The 16508-nt window shown below is 37.6% G+C and overlaps 2 protein-coding genes across 2 annotated transcripts in view; one reads left to right on the forward strand and one right to left on the reverse strand.

Moving 5' to 3' along the window:
* Nucleotides 1-1279: 1279 nt before the first annotated feature.
* On the reverse strand, nt 1280-3273 carry LOC134301845 (uncharacterized). The gene is made up of 2 exons (XM_062986744.1): nt 2990-3273; nt 1280-2895 (listed from the first exon to the last, which is right to left on the reverse strand). Exons 1-2 carry the CDS (start codon nt 3108-3110, stop codon nt 1370-1372), a joined length of 1647 nt encoding a protein of 548 aa, XP_062842814.1. The 5' UTR covers nt 3111-3273; the 3' UTR covers nt 1280-1369.
* Nucleotides 3274-6230: 2957 nt separating this feature from the next.
* Nucleotides 6231-16508, forward strand: part of cxxc1b (CXXC finger protein 1b) — a 42209-nt gene continuing 31931 nt past the window's right edge. Inside the window, exon 1 of the mRNA XM_062986310.1 lies at nt 6231-6392. The gene's annotated coding sequence lies outside the window, so the exon portion shown is untranslated. The remainder of the gene's footprint in view (nt 6393-16508) is intronic.

The following is a 16508-nucleotide window of genomic DNA, read 5'->3' on the forward strand; positions in this document are numbered from 1 at the left end:
ATATTGCTAGAAAGTGGAGTGTTTTAGCTTTTACAGATTTATGCAGATTCTTGCAGATTCATTTCAAGAGTCAGAAAAAATGACATTGGCAGATAATTTTTATGCGACAGAGAAGCTTAATCAAACGAATAGTTCAAAGCTCAGTAGTGGACTGTTCAAGTATTCATTTTATTCAATATTTTTATTGACATTAGTATTGCAAAATGCGGTTTCAGCATCAGAAAAGCTCAAACCAGCGTTTAAAGCACAGGAGAGGATTGGTTTTGGTAATTGCTGTAAAAATATTGCTAAATGCATTTACAGCTCCACAAAAGCTAAATTAAGCGAATGATGTTCAGTAGTGGAGTGTTTTATTGTCTTTATACATACAAAGAACTTCGTTGATTATGCTTGCACTTGCATTTTAAGCGTTAAAGCTCAAACAAGCGTTAAAACCACAAATGAGCATTGTTTTAGTGTTTGAGAATATTTGTATTACGTCTTTAAGACTGACAATGCCAAATGCATGTCCAGCGCCAAAGAAGCTCAATTAAGCGAGTAAAGTCATGTTGGGAACTGTTTTGTTGTATTCATACATCGCCATTACTTTGTTGACAGTGATATTGCCAAATGCATTACCAGAGTCATAGAAGCTGTGTTTTAGTATGTTCATACATACTGAGCACTTCGTTAATATATACAGTTGCAGATTCATTACAAATGTAAGAAAACTCAAACAAGCGCTTGAAGCACAGTGGTTGTGTTCATTTCGATTGAAATTGCCAAATACATTTTGAGGGTCAGAAAAGCTCAAACAAGCTTTAACACTAGAAGTCCCAGAGAGGGGTCATTTAGCATTTCTACCTTTGGAACCCAGAGACGGGTCGAATGACCTGAAGGATTTTAGCTAACATCCTATAATCACCGTCTTTTGTTCTGCAAATAAGGCCATTACTGTCGCACCACAGGAGGTTGTTGTTTTCCATTGAGTTTAGCCATTTAGTTTCTAGTTAGTTCTATTCAGTTTATTGTATTTGATAATATAAAGACTATACATATTGTATTTAGTTTAGTTTTATTTGAGCAAAAAAGCACAAACAATGAATCATTTTTTATATATTTTAAATAGAGAATTAGAAATTTTAGAGCAAGGTACAGCTGTGAGTAATGACCAGAAGCATTTGTGTCTAAGTCAAGAGGACTGAAATTTCAGTGTGAAAAATATACAAAAGAACAACTGTTATTTGTTTCCATGCTTTTTATTTTTGTTATAAAAATAATTAAAAAAAATACAAGGAATAAAACAATTCCACACATATTTACAATAGGCTGCAGTGGGGGGCTGCGTGTGTGTGTGTGAGTGGCATGTCCTTCTTGTGTGACTAGCATTTCAGCACTCACTCAGCAGTCTGTCTGCACTGTCGGAACATACCTGGCACTGCCTGGGTATGTCCCTGGTACATTTGCCACACGTGTATTTGTAGCAGTCAACACATCTCTCAGTTGCACAATTGTTCGTGCATCGATGGTTGACCTGACACTTCGCCCTTTTGCCAGGGCTGGGTGTGGAAGGTTGTTGCCGAAGGAGTTTCTCCTTGCGTGCCTTCTTTTCACTCACATGAGAGTCACCTAACTCTTTTGCAAGCTCAACCAGGAAGTCCACCCGTCTCTCCTGCACCCCAGTGCATGCCTGATAAAGAACATGCGCATTCAGTGCTGCCATGTCAATCATGTTGTAGAACACGGCGACTGGCCATCTCCGTGTTCCTGCACGCACGCTGTACTCCCGCACCATTTGGTCCATTACATCCACACCGCACTTTGTGTGGTTGTATTGTGTGACCGTGTTTGGCTTCCTTTTGTTGGTATCCTCAGTCTCAACCACGCTGTGCATGCTGCTGAGAATGTAGACGGCCTTCTTTCGTTTGGGTGCATACACTGTCAGTGTGGCACCAGTGGTTGAAAACACCTGAGTGGTGAATTCAGTGCGGTCCATCTGTCTAGTGGATTGAGGAATTTCCCGGCGACTCTTGTTGACTGTGCCGAGGATAGTGGTTTTCCGGCTAAGCAGTCGTTGTGCAAGTGACAATGATGTAAAGAAATTGTCCGTGGTTACAGTTCTGCCCTTGTCCATGAATGGTTCCATCAGCCTCATCACTACAGTTTCGGACAGTCTCTCCCTGCTGGGACGACTGGGGTCCTTGCCAAGATATGGGAGGACATTACAGATGTACTTTGATTTCAAGTCGCAAGCCACCCAAAACTTGATGCCAAACTTGTCTGGTTTTGTTGCAATGTATTGCAGAAAACAGCAGCGAGTCTTTGACGGGAAAAGCTGTTCATCAATAGTGATGTGTCGACCAGGGTTGTAGGATGCGATGCAGTTGGTGACAAACGATCTCCACACATCGGAGATTGCAGCAAACTTATCGGTCTCCGCTCGCTCACTGCGTGTGAACATGTCATCAAAGCGTAGGTGTTGCATGATGTCTTGGAAGCGGTTTCGGGCCATAGTTGCAATGATCCTTGGGTTTGCCAGGTTTGCTGACCAGCTGTCACGTAGTGATGGAACCTTGGTCACCCCCCGCAAGATAATGACTGAAATAAATGCCATTAGTTCCGGGAGATCCATGAACCAATCCACCTGCTCTGTGTGACGTGCATGTTGAGTAGTCCATTCTTGAATGCTACGAAGCATGTCAAGAGTGATAAAACAGAGGAAGCTCTGAAGGCGACTCCGGACACTTCGTCTGGCCTTAGCCCTTGGCTCTCCATCTGTAGGGTACGGTTCTATTGGGGTGAAATGGAGACGTTTCCCCACTTGTACTTCACGCCACACTGTGCCATCTTTTGCGGTCTCTGTCGGCTCACTCGCCAACCGAGCTCTCTTTTTTGGTAGAGGAGGAGTCTCCTCATCTGCAAGATAAATAATTTCAAATTAACATTTTGTTTTGGTTCTAAATAAAAAAGATAGTCAGGAAATAAAAATAGGTAATTTGAAAAATCTAACCTGAAGACAGCTCAGAGTCCGAATCCGGTTGAAGGACTATGTCTTCTCCATCTGAGTCACAAGGGTTGGTGTTGCTCAGGATCAGTTCCAATGCCTGTTGAGTGGTGAGCCTTCTCTGCATTTTGTTTCTTTTGAACAAAATAGGTGAAGCAGTCACCTATTTATCCCCCACAGCACAAAAGGCTGCATGCAAATTTGCTAAGGTGTTAGCAACCTTATGCATATCCCCTGCACAACAATGCAGCTGGGGGGTGGGCAGACACACTCAGGAGCAGCTTACATTCTTTTGCTTACACTCATAATATAAACTCATATTACACTCAAAAACATAAATAAATTATTTTAGAAAAACTTGAAAACTTGAAACAGATTGTATGTTTTGCAAACTATATGTACAATATAACCAGTTGATTTCACAACTGTTAAGAGTATGTTAGAAATTGATTTTTTAGGTAAAATTTATTGATTTATATGGTAAAACTTTTTGACTTATAACTACTTAAAAAGCTGACTTTTGGATGGAAAAAGCCATTACATAATGTCTGGCTAATTCTCTGTACAGAACATTTAGGAACAGGGAACTGAAACTGATCTTTGTGAGTTTTTAGTCCTTTTCAAGTATTAGACAGACGTTAGTGTGAATTCAGCTCTACTCCCCCCTGCAGATTCCTCAGGCAATGGCCACATTTACAAATGAAAGGATGCTAATTGGAGCCATCAGAGTCGTCAGTTCGGACTAAGGGTCATTTGACCCTCTTTCGGGACTTCAGGGGGGAGCTCGAAATTTCTGGGACTTCTAGTGTTAAAGCACAGAAATGGAGAGTTTTAGTGTTTGTGTACATTTCTTTTACGTCCTTCGGATTGACATTGCCAAATACATTTCCAACCCCAAAGTAGCTCACTTAAGCAAATAAAGTTATGTTGTGGACTATTTTAGTTTTTTCATTCATCTCCATTACTTTGTTGATAGTGATATTTCCAAATGCAGTTTCAGCATAACTGATTATCAGTCAAGAGTAAAAAGCTTAGTCGTTGAGTGTTTTTGTGTTTTTGTACATTCTTATTACTTCGTATAGACTGACACTGCCAAATGCATTTTAAGTGTCAGATAAGCTCAAACAAGCACAACAGTTAAAGCACAACAGTGGAATGTTTTAGTGTTTTAAAATTAATTTTATTACTTGGTTTAAAATGGCATTTGGCTATTATTATTATGCAAATGAGAAGTTTAAACAAACGAATAAAGCTCAGTAGTGGATTGTTTCCATGTTTTCATTTTTTTTTATAACTTTATTGCCAATGATATTGCCAAATGCGGTTTCAGCGTCACAGAAGCTTAAACCAGCGTTTGAAACACAGTAGAGAATTGTTACTGTAATAACTGTAATGAAATTGCTAGTTGCATTTACAGCTTTACAAAAGCTAAATCAAGTGAATAATGTTCAGCATTGTTTTAGTGTGTTCATACATACAGAGAATTTCGTTGATAATGACAATTGCACATGCATTTTAAGCGTTAAGGCTCAAACAAGCTTAAAAGCACAAGAGAGGAGTGTTATGGTGTTTGAGATTATTTGTATTCCATCTTTCAGACTTACATTGCCAAATACATTTCCAGAGTCATAGAAGCTCAAACAAGTAAAGATTGCCAAGTGGAGTGCACATGCATTTTAAACGTTAAGGCTCAACAGGCACCACAGAAAAGTCTGTTACACTAACTTAATTGCCGTATAATGGGTAGGACAGCCTCATATTGCATATTGCGCATCATATTTCATACGCTACGCGAATGAAAAATGTGAAAACGCTAAACACAAACATTAAATTTTGAATTGCATATTTCATGGGCAACGGCTAATTTCATGGTCCGTGACGTGATTTTTACTGCTGTGAATTACTGTAGGTAAGGTCTTAGTTACAATGCACATTTTTTCAATGATGTCAGTATTACAAAATGCATTTTCAGTGACAGAAAATCTTAAGGAAACATTTTAAGCAACGCTTTTTAGTGTTCTTTTTCATTTGTTGATAGTGACATTACAAAAAGCATTTTAATTGTCAGATTAGATCAATGACGCGCTTTAATACACACATATAGTAAACACACTCACACATGCGCACACACAAACACATACTCATCTCAAACTCAAAGTCAAAAGAAGCTTTATTGGCATGACAAATAAGGACATTCGTATTGCCAAAGCTCAGTTACAGAGAACAATAAAAATAACAATAAGAAAGAACAAATATATACAAAACAGTTACAGGTGAAAAAAAAATAGAATAAAATAATAATAAAAACAGTGCAAATAATAACAATATCAATGGTGACATTTACAGTAATTAGGTAGTAATAAACGTTTGTTTTGTGCGTGCGTGTGTGTGTGTGAAGTGGTCACCCACTGTGGCAGGTGTGTGTATAGAGTGCTGCCAGTGTGCATAGAGTGCTCCCAGTAGGTGGGGCAGTTTGTCGGGGTCTGGGAAAGAGTTAAAGTTGGGGATGACGGTGTTAAATTTGGGGAGAATTGGGACCGCATACCGGTGGTATTTGGTGCATTGGGTGAGGAAGTGCAGCTCCGTCTCTACTGTACTGAGAGTGCAGTGCTGGCACAGCCTCTCCTCCCGGGGCAGCCAGGACCGGGTGTGTTGCCCTGTCTCCACGGCCAGGTCGTGTGCGCTCAGTCTGTACCTCGTCAGGGTGTTTCTTAATTTAGGGTCGGATACTGTGCTCAGATAATCTGCTGCACTGTAGTGTCTGTTTAGGGCCAAATAACACTTTTAGGATGGTTTTACAGAACTCTGTGTGCAGGGTCTCTAATGGATGTTTGTCCCAATTGTAAATTGATGGTGTCTAAGCGAACCCCACACTTCACTCGGTTCAATTATTGATTCAAAAATTTTGAGCCAGATTCAAATTGGAATTTCTACAAATGTTTGTCGTTTTATGGCGTAGAAGGCTTTGCGAGCTTTTTCTCTCAGTTCATTTACTATCAGGTTAAAGTTTCCTGTTGAACTAATTTTTAGTCCGAGGTAAGTATAATCTTTAGTGTGCTCAATTTCATGATTTCCTAATTCATATTTTTGATCAGGGTGTAAATATGATCGGTTGTGCGGTACTTTGGTAGAAATCCAATCTGACTTTTACTCAGGACGTTGTGCTCGGTAAGGAAGTGTAATAATCGTGAATTAATAATACTACCGAATAACTTCCCCATATTACTGTTCACACAGATGCCCCTAATTATTAGGGTCGAATTTATCTCTACTTTTGTAAATTGGTGTTATGAGACCTTGATTCCAAGCTTCAGGGAAGGAACCTACACCCAGAACTAGGTTAAAGACAACATTGCCAGGTGAAATTTGGAGTTGCTGTGTTTAATCATTTCATTCAGGATTCCATCAGGTAAGGATGATTTTTTTTATTTGAGTTTCTTAATATTGTCTTTGATTTCCTGCTCAGTAATTAGAGAATCTAGAGGATTCTGGTGGTCTTTAATAGCCTGTTCCAGTACCTCTAACTTACTCATGATTTGATTTTGTTCAGAATTTGATACTAATTCTACATTTTTAAAGAGTGATTGGAAATGGGTTGTCCAGATATCCCCACCCTGAATGGCCAATTCTTCCTGTTCTCTATGTTTTAATTTGTTCCAATTTTCCCAGAATTGATGTGTGTTGATTGATTGTTCAATGATTGTTAGTTGTTTTTGTACTGAGCTTTTTTGGTTCTGATTGTACATTTATACTGTTTGAGGGTTTCACAGTAAGGATGTCTTTTTTTACTGTTGATTGTATCTCTGTGTTTTTGGTTTGATATTTTACGGAGTTCTTTACTTAAAATTTGACAGTCTTTGTCGAACCAGCTGTCATCGTTTGTAAATTTAGGTTATGATGTAGATTTAATTTTTAATTGAGCTTTATCTGCTGTATTTTAGTGTATTCACATACACTACCACTAAATTATACTCACACCACAAACAAATACACACACGCACCAACACAATCACACACACACAGAACCACACACACACACACTCGCGCACATGCACACTCACACACGCACACTTACAAACTCCTGTGCATGCGTACACACACATACACACGCTCACACATACACGAACTAATACTCAACTCTCACATGCATACAATACATACTCACACGCTTAGACTGTGACACGTAATTACTCACATACACACACACACACACACTCATACGCAAACGTACATGCACATACACTAACACATGCACACTCACACACACATAAATCCACAAACACTTGCACATAGACATACATACACCAACACACGTAGATTCAGACACACAATCATGTTCACTCACACACACACATACACACATAAACTAACGCACATACACTCACACACCTAACTGCACACATTCTTACACTAGCACAAACTTATTCACATTATATATATATATACTGTATATATACACTCACTTATAGATGCACATACGCTTAGACTGTGCGTCTACGCTTACACCCACACACGCACACAGAATACACACACTCGTACACATGCACAGACACTCACTCACTCACTCACTCACTCACGCACTTGCACACACACACACGACCACACACTCAATCAATAGTTTGTTTGCTGGACTCTGACAACTTAAATACATACAACTATATACACAATCAACACAGACTCTGGACTCTGACAACTTAACACTAGCTTGACTGAAAATCTGAGATCCTCAGGACATATCCCCTCCTTCTACATAACCATTAGAGCACTATCAGTCCTCTTTTGTCATGCATATGCTTGCAGATAACACACTATTCAACCCACCCCCAACTAATCTATGATTCTGTCTCTTGCTAGCCAGCATGGTCAAACAAAAGTTTGTGCCACAGTTTTCAAATAGTTTCATATATAGTAGTATGTATGTATACTAGGGTTGGGCGGTATGACGATATTACCGTATACCGCAGTATTTAAAAATGGTGACGGTATTCAAAAATGGTGACGGTATTTTTTAAATGTGAAGCACCAAATTTCTGCTTCAGGTTTACCTTGAAAACTGAGACTTTAGGACATGCGCACATCCACAGTAAGGGAGGGGTGGGAGGGGTGGGAGGGGTAGGCGGTTGGAGCTCGCTGATTGGCTGTGGGGTGCTCACTGGTGATAACACAGAGAGACGAGTGAAGAGCCACACTGGCTAGCGTTAGCTGTGAGCTAACAAGCAGAAACTGAAGTCTTTTAATTTTTCAAAATCAAAATTTTTTATCAGTTCAACCGGAAATGAACACAAGCGCGGACATGTACTTATTTACTAAATATATCTTCAGTGTAAATCGAGCACGAGTGTTGAGAAAAAGGAGCAAACAGTAATAATAACGTTACGCCCAATCCGCTGTTCTGACCCTTGTCTGCCATAGATTTTCCTGCCTATGTAAGAAAAAATTTTTCCTAAATAAAAGCGTTATTTTAGGCATAACTAATCATACACGTTCATACACTTTTAAGAAATATCTGTAACTATAAACTAAGCAGTTAACTTTTGAAATATATTGAAGTGTGTAGCCTGCTATTATTCTGTTTTGTGTGGGCAGAGAGAGATTACAATGCCAAAATGTTGTGTTAATGTTTGTGTTAAAGTGTAATTGATACACATGCATTTATACTTATGCGTATTTATTATACTGTAGATCAGACAAGATAAGCAATGTTTGACGTTCAGATTGTTAAATCTTTTTATAATAAAACATTGAAATATTGTAATTACACTCAAGTGTGTACACTGTAAAGTTTGTCCGCATTAGAAAAGCTCAAACAGTAGTAAATTGGTTTGCTTTTGGACATTTTTATTATTTTGTTGATAAAATGCATCTTTGCAAATTGCATCTTGAATGTCTGACAAGCTCAAACAGTAGTTTTTAAGCACAGTTCTGGAGTAATTTAGGGTTCCTATATTTTCTTTATAATGACATTGCAAATGCATTTTGAGCATTAGACAAGCTCAAATAAGTATTTAAACACAGTTCTAGTGTTCTAGAGTAATTTAGGGGTTTTGCACATTCCTATTACTTTCTTTATAGTGACATTGCAAAATGCATCCATGCAAGTCAAGCTCAAATTAGCGTTTTAAGCACAGTTTTGGTGTGTTTTAATTGTTTTTATTTTCAGCGTCAGAGATGCTCAAAAATGCATTTTAAGCATTGTTGTTGAGTGATTTAGTGTTTTCTTTAACGTTCCTCTTACTTTGTGTATATTGACATTTGTCCAATGCCTTTTCAGCGTCAGAGAAGCTTAAAAAGAGTTTTAATGGTATTAGAGTGCTTTAGTGTTTTTGTACAGTACATGTCTATTTTTTATATATTGACACTGCCAAATGCATTTTCAGCTTAAGAGAAGCTCAAAAGCGTAGTGGTGTCAAAAAGCTTTTTAAGCATACTAGTGGAGAGTTTTTGTCCATTTCAATACCTTTTGATATTGACATTGCCAAATGCGTTTTGAGCATCAGACAAACTAAGCACACTTCTGTATTGTTTTAGTGTTTTTGTACATTCCTATTTCTTTGTTAATAGTGACATTGCCAAAAGCATTTTGATCCTAAAGCGTTTATACATATTAGTGGGGGGCTTTAGTTTTCTTTATTCCTTTTTTGTTTTGAGAATTGAGCATTTGAACGTTTTCAGCGTTAGAGAAGCTCAAAAGCAATTAAAGCACTTTCTTGAAGTGTTTTAGTGATTTTGTACATGTCTATTACTATTTTGATTGTGTCAGACATTTAATGCTTAGTAGTAGAGTGTTTGTGTTTTTGTTCATGCCTATTATTTTTTATACTGACATTGCCAAATGTTTTTTTTTTAGCATCAGAGAAGCTCAAAAAGCATTTTAAGCTCAGTTGTAAAGTGCTTTAGTGTTTTTGTACATTTCTGTTTTCTTGTGGGTTATTTAGTTTGTTGGGGTAAATAGCGTTGAGTGGTAATTGGCTGTGTGATTGTTGAGGCTGAAGAGTTATTTATTCTGTACTTTGCTGGGCTGTCTTGCAAAAACTTACATTGAAATCTGTGACCCACCAAAATTTGTAACTGCACAGGCTGCTGTTTCACTTTATCTAGACACGAAAAAGAGCGTTTTCATGAACTACTTAAATACTGGAGTTGGAATCTTTCCCTGTCCAGAGCATGTCACCGCTTCTAATTGTTGCTTCCTGGAGAAAAGAGACAATGATTATGAGTAGAAAAATGTTTTGCAGAGAAGGACTGCACTCATATGGAAAAAAAAATCACCCTTTATACTTCCATCAGTGACCTTGTAGGTATTGGCCTTAGGGCGATCGGGCAATCAGGCGACGCACCACCAAAGGGCGAAAGGGAAGAAATTTTTCTATCACATTCAACCAGTGTTAAACTAGCTGTGACTGTTCTGGACAGTCTGTCTTGCCTCTGAATATCATAGTCCAATCAGCGTCGAGTTGTGTTCCATACAGTACCGCCCCTGTTGGGCGATTTCAGTCTGATTGAAAATCGCCCGGATTGCTCTCATAGACTCTCATATTAAGGCACTTTTTTTTTTCGAACTGCAGGCACTGCAATACAATCTGTATGGGTTCCGGGAGGGCTAGCACTTACGTGCTTGCGTCACACGTAACCAGGTGTAGTGATCTCGTCACCATGACTACCATTACCTCAGTTCGGAGCAACTCCATTGTGTCATTAAGGGAAATGCCATTCAGTCGTCGTAGTAATCAGGATAAATGAGCAACTAAAGAATTAGGGCCACCCAGACCAAATTTAAACATCAAGCAAGTATCTACAAAGGGGAGAAAATCATATAAGTTACAAGTAAATTACAAGTAAGTAATGTATTTTTTAAATTGTGAATTGTGATTGCACTTATTGTGTCTCCCCAATTGTTTAATTGTACTTCTTTATTCATTGCACATCAGCCCCAATGCCAATCTTTATTCTGGATCTGCTGCACCTAAAATAAAATGCTATCTGATGAAGAATTAAATTGTTAGTGTGAAGGCTTTACTTAATTTTATGATAAATGGTAAGCTGGTCTGTCTCCATGTTCAAAGTTATTTGTGAGGGCAAACTGACAGATGACTTAAGATGTTAATTATTTAAGCTTTAATTTACCCATTGAACTGGTCACCTTGGCCACCTTGGGGTGTTGTGTCCTCCTCTCACATTTACTTGCACACAGGTATTCATGTCTAGGATCAGTGCCAGCAGCATCCAGAACACCATTTCTGATAGCTGTTGTCAAAATATTTGACAGAAAACACACAAAACTAAATGTATTTTAATATATTTACTTCCTTTCTTCTGAAAGAAAAGCAAAATGGCACAAATGACAAACATTAAAACAATACCATGAGTGCAACATGTTTTGTCCTGTCTCTTCCTTGCTACATTTACACCAGCCTCATTCAGTACTGTGACAGCCAACTCCTTTGTTTATTTCCTTATTGCCTTGTCTGATTTTGGAAACACATGAGGCTCCCCTGCTAGAACTTTCTCAGCATATTATGTTTGAATGAATTAAAGTAAATTAAAAATAATTTAAATCTAAAATGAAATAAAACCTAAAGCCATTTTAAATTTAGCTTCAAGTATTTTTAACCCTTTCATGCACAAGCTAAGCAAACCCCTTCTAATGCACAACATGGGTCCCAAATATTACCCATATTCATCCATTCAAGAATATTTTCATATGCACATTTGTCAGTTATTCATGTATTTGCTGTCTTAGCTAATAAAAGCTATATATACTAGAATATGTAAACAGCTAGCAAGCAAATAGTATTGGACATATTCAAGATTCAAGAGCCTAATCTTTGGTTGTCTTTCAAAAGATCAGTAAATATGTTTTTGACTACAAACACTTACAAATGTCAGTAGTTTCTGTCAAATTCCATAGTCAAGTCAAGTCAACTTTATTTATATAGCACTTTTTACAATAGACATTGTCTCAAAGCAACTTTACAAAATCCAGGACCAACAGATACAAAAAACCCCTGTTGAGCAAGCCGAGGGCGACCGTGGCAAGGAAAAACTCCCAGAAAATTACAGGAAGAAACCTTGAGAGGAACCAGACTCAGCAGGGCCCATCCTTCTTGGGTGGCCAGGAGGATACTTTAAATAAATACACGATTTACACAGAGCATACGAACACAGAATTAAATGATCTAAAAGTTATAACTGGTAATAAATAGATAAATAATAATAGAGTTGTTCTTCGCTGTAGTCTTCAATAATGTCTGTAGTGATTTCTTGTCATTCTTGGTGCAATTACTCCAGACCAGTCACATCCGGCAGGAGCAGCATAGTTGTCACGGCAGTCTCGACTTTAATCCTTAACCTCGGCGGGTGAACAGGTTTCCATCAGAACGCCTTTGGAGTAAAACAACAAAGAATGTAGTTAATAATGTACAATGCTAGTTGAGTAAAACAGTTTTACAGAGAGTTTTAGACTCCGGCAGCTCTAATTATTACAGCATAACTAAAAGGGAGAGCGAGCAGGTAACAGGGTCTATACTAATCAAAAGCCTGAGAAAATAAATATGTTTTCAGTCTAGACTTAAACATTGAGACTGTGTCCGAATCCCGAATAGAGGCAGGAAGATTATTCCAGAGTTGTGGAGCTTTGTAAGAAAATGCTCTTCCACCAGCTGTGGTCTTTTTAATTTTAGGAACTATAAGTAACCCTGCATCTTGTGAACGAAGTGGACGCGCTGGATTGTAGTGATTAATAAGTTCACTCAGATACTGTGGAGCCAGACCATGTAGCGCCTTATAGGTTAGTAAAAGTATTTTGTAATCAATGCGGAATTTAACTGGCAGCCAGTGTAGAGATGATAGAACAGGACTGATATGTTCAAATTTTTTAGTTCTAGTTAGCACTCGAGCTGCTGCATTTTGAACTAACTGGAGTTTGTTTATGGATCTACCAGAGCATCCAGTTAGAAGAGCATTACAATAATCTAACCGAGAAGTTATAAACGCATGGATCAGTTTTTCAGCGTCATTAACAGATAGTATATTTCTTATTTTAGAGATATTATGCAAATGATAGAAAGCAACTCTAGTAATATTATTAATGTGTGTATCAAAGGAAAGATCTGAATCTATTGTGACACCCAAGTTTTTTACATCTGGGCTGGGAGTAACAGAGAACGTGTTTAGGTTTAGCACCAGGTTAGACAACTTGTCTCTTGCAGCTTTAGAGCCAACAAGTAAAACCTCAGTTTTATCTGAATTAACTAAAAGAAAATTACACGACATCCAGTTTTTTATGTCGTTTACACAATCTTCTATCTTACTGATTGTGTCAGTATCATTTGGTTTGGCTGATATATACAGCTGTGTGTCATCTGCATAGCAGTGAAATTTTATGCCATGTTTATGAATAATTTCACCTAGTGGAAGCATATAGAGTGTAAATAATAGCGGTCCAAGTACCGACCCCTGTGGAACACCACACTTTACTTTTGTAGTTTCCGAGCATTTATTATTTACATAAACAAATTGCGAGCGGTCAGTCAGATATGATTGAAACCAAGAGAGTGCGAGTCCTTTAACACTACTGTATTTTCTAGCCTCTCCAGTAAAATGTTATGATCGACCGTATCAAACGCTGCGCTAAGATCTAATAGAACAAGAAAAGAGACATCCATTATCAAAAGACATTAACAACTCGTTAACTACTCTAATTAATGTGGTTTCGGTACTATGATTGGGTCTAAATCCTGATTGAAATTTTTCATGAATACAATTTTCATTCAAATAAGAGCATAACTGTTTGGAAACGACTTTTTCTAATATTTTAGAGACAAAAGGAAGGTTTGAAATTGGCCTATAATTAGCTAGTACATGTAGTAAATACATAAGTGTCATTTTTGACCCATGTTGTGCATTAGAAGGATAGTGATACAAATAAATAAAAACTCAGTTGGGTCACTTTTGACCCAGGTTGTGCATCAAAGGGTTAAGTAAATTGCAAAGCAATCATTTTGAAATATGGGGGGAAAAAAGACAAATATTACACACAAAGTAGCATCCTGCTGTAACCTGGACACCTGGACACCTTACAGCCCCTCTTTCTCATGAATGACCTCAGATGAAGACAGAAAGTAAATAATGATGCAGTATACAATTTACTTTGGCCTTAATATGACATATCAGATTACATATAATGCAAGTGTAACCTTGTGGACTCCAAACATTGCCTCACTTTGGAAGCAGCATTGCCTCGTGAATCAAGCAGAAGGATGCTCTGTTCTGATGGGAAGATGGCCTAGAAATGTTTAAAACAATCACCTAATTTAATCACGTAATTTATCATGGTTATCTCATTGATTTAATGTACATCAGAACAAAAAGACCTCTCTTGTGCCTACCCTTAGCTGTATAATCTTTCCTTTCCATATGGCTGTCATTGCGTATGAATTGTATCAACAGTGCCTGTTGCCCCCTTGGCAATTATGATGAAAATACAGATGTGGGTTTTAAAAAACTTTAAAGAAAGAAAAATTGCACATTGAACATTATTAAATTGCACATTATGAAATGTTGTAATAATTCATCTAATAATGCTATCCACCACAGTACAGTATCAGAATCAGAATCAGCTTTATTCGCCAAGTATGTTTACACACACAAGGAATTTGTTTCTGGCTGTTGTTATGTATGAGGGGAGGTGTTATGTATGAGGGGAGTTGTTATGTATGAGGGGAGGTGCAAAATTTAGACTTCTGAATGCACAGACATTAAAAAAATTAAAGTAAATGTTGTATGTTCAAAACTTAAGCATTGTTTATTTTAATGTTAGATTAACTAAAATCCTTTTAAGAAACAATCACAATGAAAATAGTAATAATAAGCCAACAATAATATGTCAATAATAATAATAATAATAATAATAATAATCTAATTTTTGTTTGTCAACTTTTAGAGTAATCATCAAAGGTCAAAAATTTCCAAATGCTGACAAGCATCAGTGTTTCATCATTCAATGAGAAATATCAGAGTAAGCATTGCAGCTTAAATTTTTCTTAAGTGGGGGAGGTGGCTGTATGTGTAATGATAGTCAATGCACTTAGAGTGAAGGGGTCTTCAGTTTGAGTGGAGGGGACTTCAGTTTGAGTGGAGGGGACTTCAGGTGGAGTAAAGATGGCTGCAGGTGGAGTGGAGTTGGCTGTAGATGGGGTGGATAGGACTTCAGGTGGAGTGTAGTTGAGTGTAGGTGGCTGCAGGTGGGGTGGAAGGAGCTTCAGGTAGAGTGTAGGTGGCTGCAGCTGATGACAGAGACTGGGGAACATGCACTCAATTTTCTTGGAAACCTTGGGGTCTTTTCATGGTACAGATTTTGGTCATCAATGTGGACCTTTAGGATAGATTTTCCTGATGTATTGGTAAAGTCAGCACTTTCCCCTCAACTTTTGCCACAGTCAAATGTCCAGGATACTCTGGGTCCTGCTTTCCCATTGCTGGCTCCATACATTTTTCCTCCATACCTGAGGTCTTTCACTTTTTTTCTCCCCCTTGTTCTCTCCCAAATCTTCTCTTTAGTTCTAAGGACAATATTAATTTTTTTAGTCACTTAATGTCAATTGCTACCTCTTCTTTTGAAAATGCCTCCTTAAAGGACAATAAAGAACAATAAACAAATAGTAAGGAATATTGGACTGACTTACAGTTCATAACTACACAAGTTATTCTAAAGGTTAAAGGCTTTTTTTAAAAATGGAGAGAAGTGTGTTGTCTGCTGCTACTTGGTGTGAAACATCACATCAACAATGTACTTAGCCCAGGTGTTTGTTTTGAAAATCGTGTAAGATTTTAGTTTGAGCATGCTTCTTAATCACTTGTTAAGGTAAAAAGATGAAAATATACAAGGGATATTCAAAAAGTTTCTGCACTTTTATAGTTTCGTTGGAACGATAAGGGCGGGGGGAGTAGTAATTGGTTGTGTCTGAGAGACTGAGAGAGATTTAGTGCCATCTGATTTCCACTTTTTTGGACCGCTCAAACAGAACTTTGGTCTAGTAGAAAACAAACACATATCATATTATTCACACATTACATGTACACATTTATATCATGCTATTTTAGGTTTTATCTTGAGATTAAACAATGTTATTATGGCATGCTTATGAGTAACATAAAGTGTGAAATATGTTCCTTTCCCTTAATAATGTTTACATTGTTAAATTTTCCCTAGTAATGTTTGCATTGAAAGTTTACATTTCCCTTTTTGGCTTGTAATTTGTGTTAAGTATATTTACAGCTCTGTTTTGCTGACACACAATGCACTGTGATACATGTGAATGATTTATTTATTTAATGTAAAAAAGTGCAAAACAAACTAGCAGGATGAAATATGAAAACTCAAACAAGCCAATATTAGCACTGGGAAATGGCATCCCTGGTTTTAATTTGTCCAAGTGTGCACCAATGCCACTAGTTTAAAATTCCACAAATATTGAGTCATAAAATAACTGGTCATCTGGAAAATAGAACAGCATTCACTGAGAGG

The sequence above is a fragment of the Trichomycterus rosablanca genome, chromosome 24 (assembly GCF_030014385.1).
Source record: "Trichomycterus rosablanca isolate fTriRos1 chromosome 24, fTriRos1.hap1, whole genome shotgun sequence".
Taxonomy (NCBI): domain Eukaryota; kingdom Metazoa; phylum Chordata; class Actinopteri; order Siluriformes; family Trichomycteridae; genus Trichomycterus; species Trichomycterus rosablanca.

Coding starts and splice junctions, on each gene's coding strand:
- LOC134301845 (XM_062986744.1), bottom strand. CDS start 3,110: ATGCAGAGAAGGCTCACCACTCAACAGGCATTGGAACTGATCCTGAGC. Junction 2,896..2,989: donor GGACTCTGAGCTGTCTTCAG/GTTAGATTTTTC, acceptor TTTATCTTGCAG/ATGAGGAGACTCCTCCTCTA.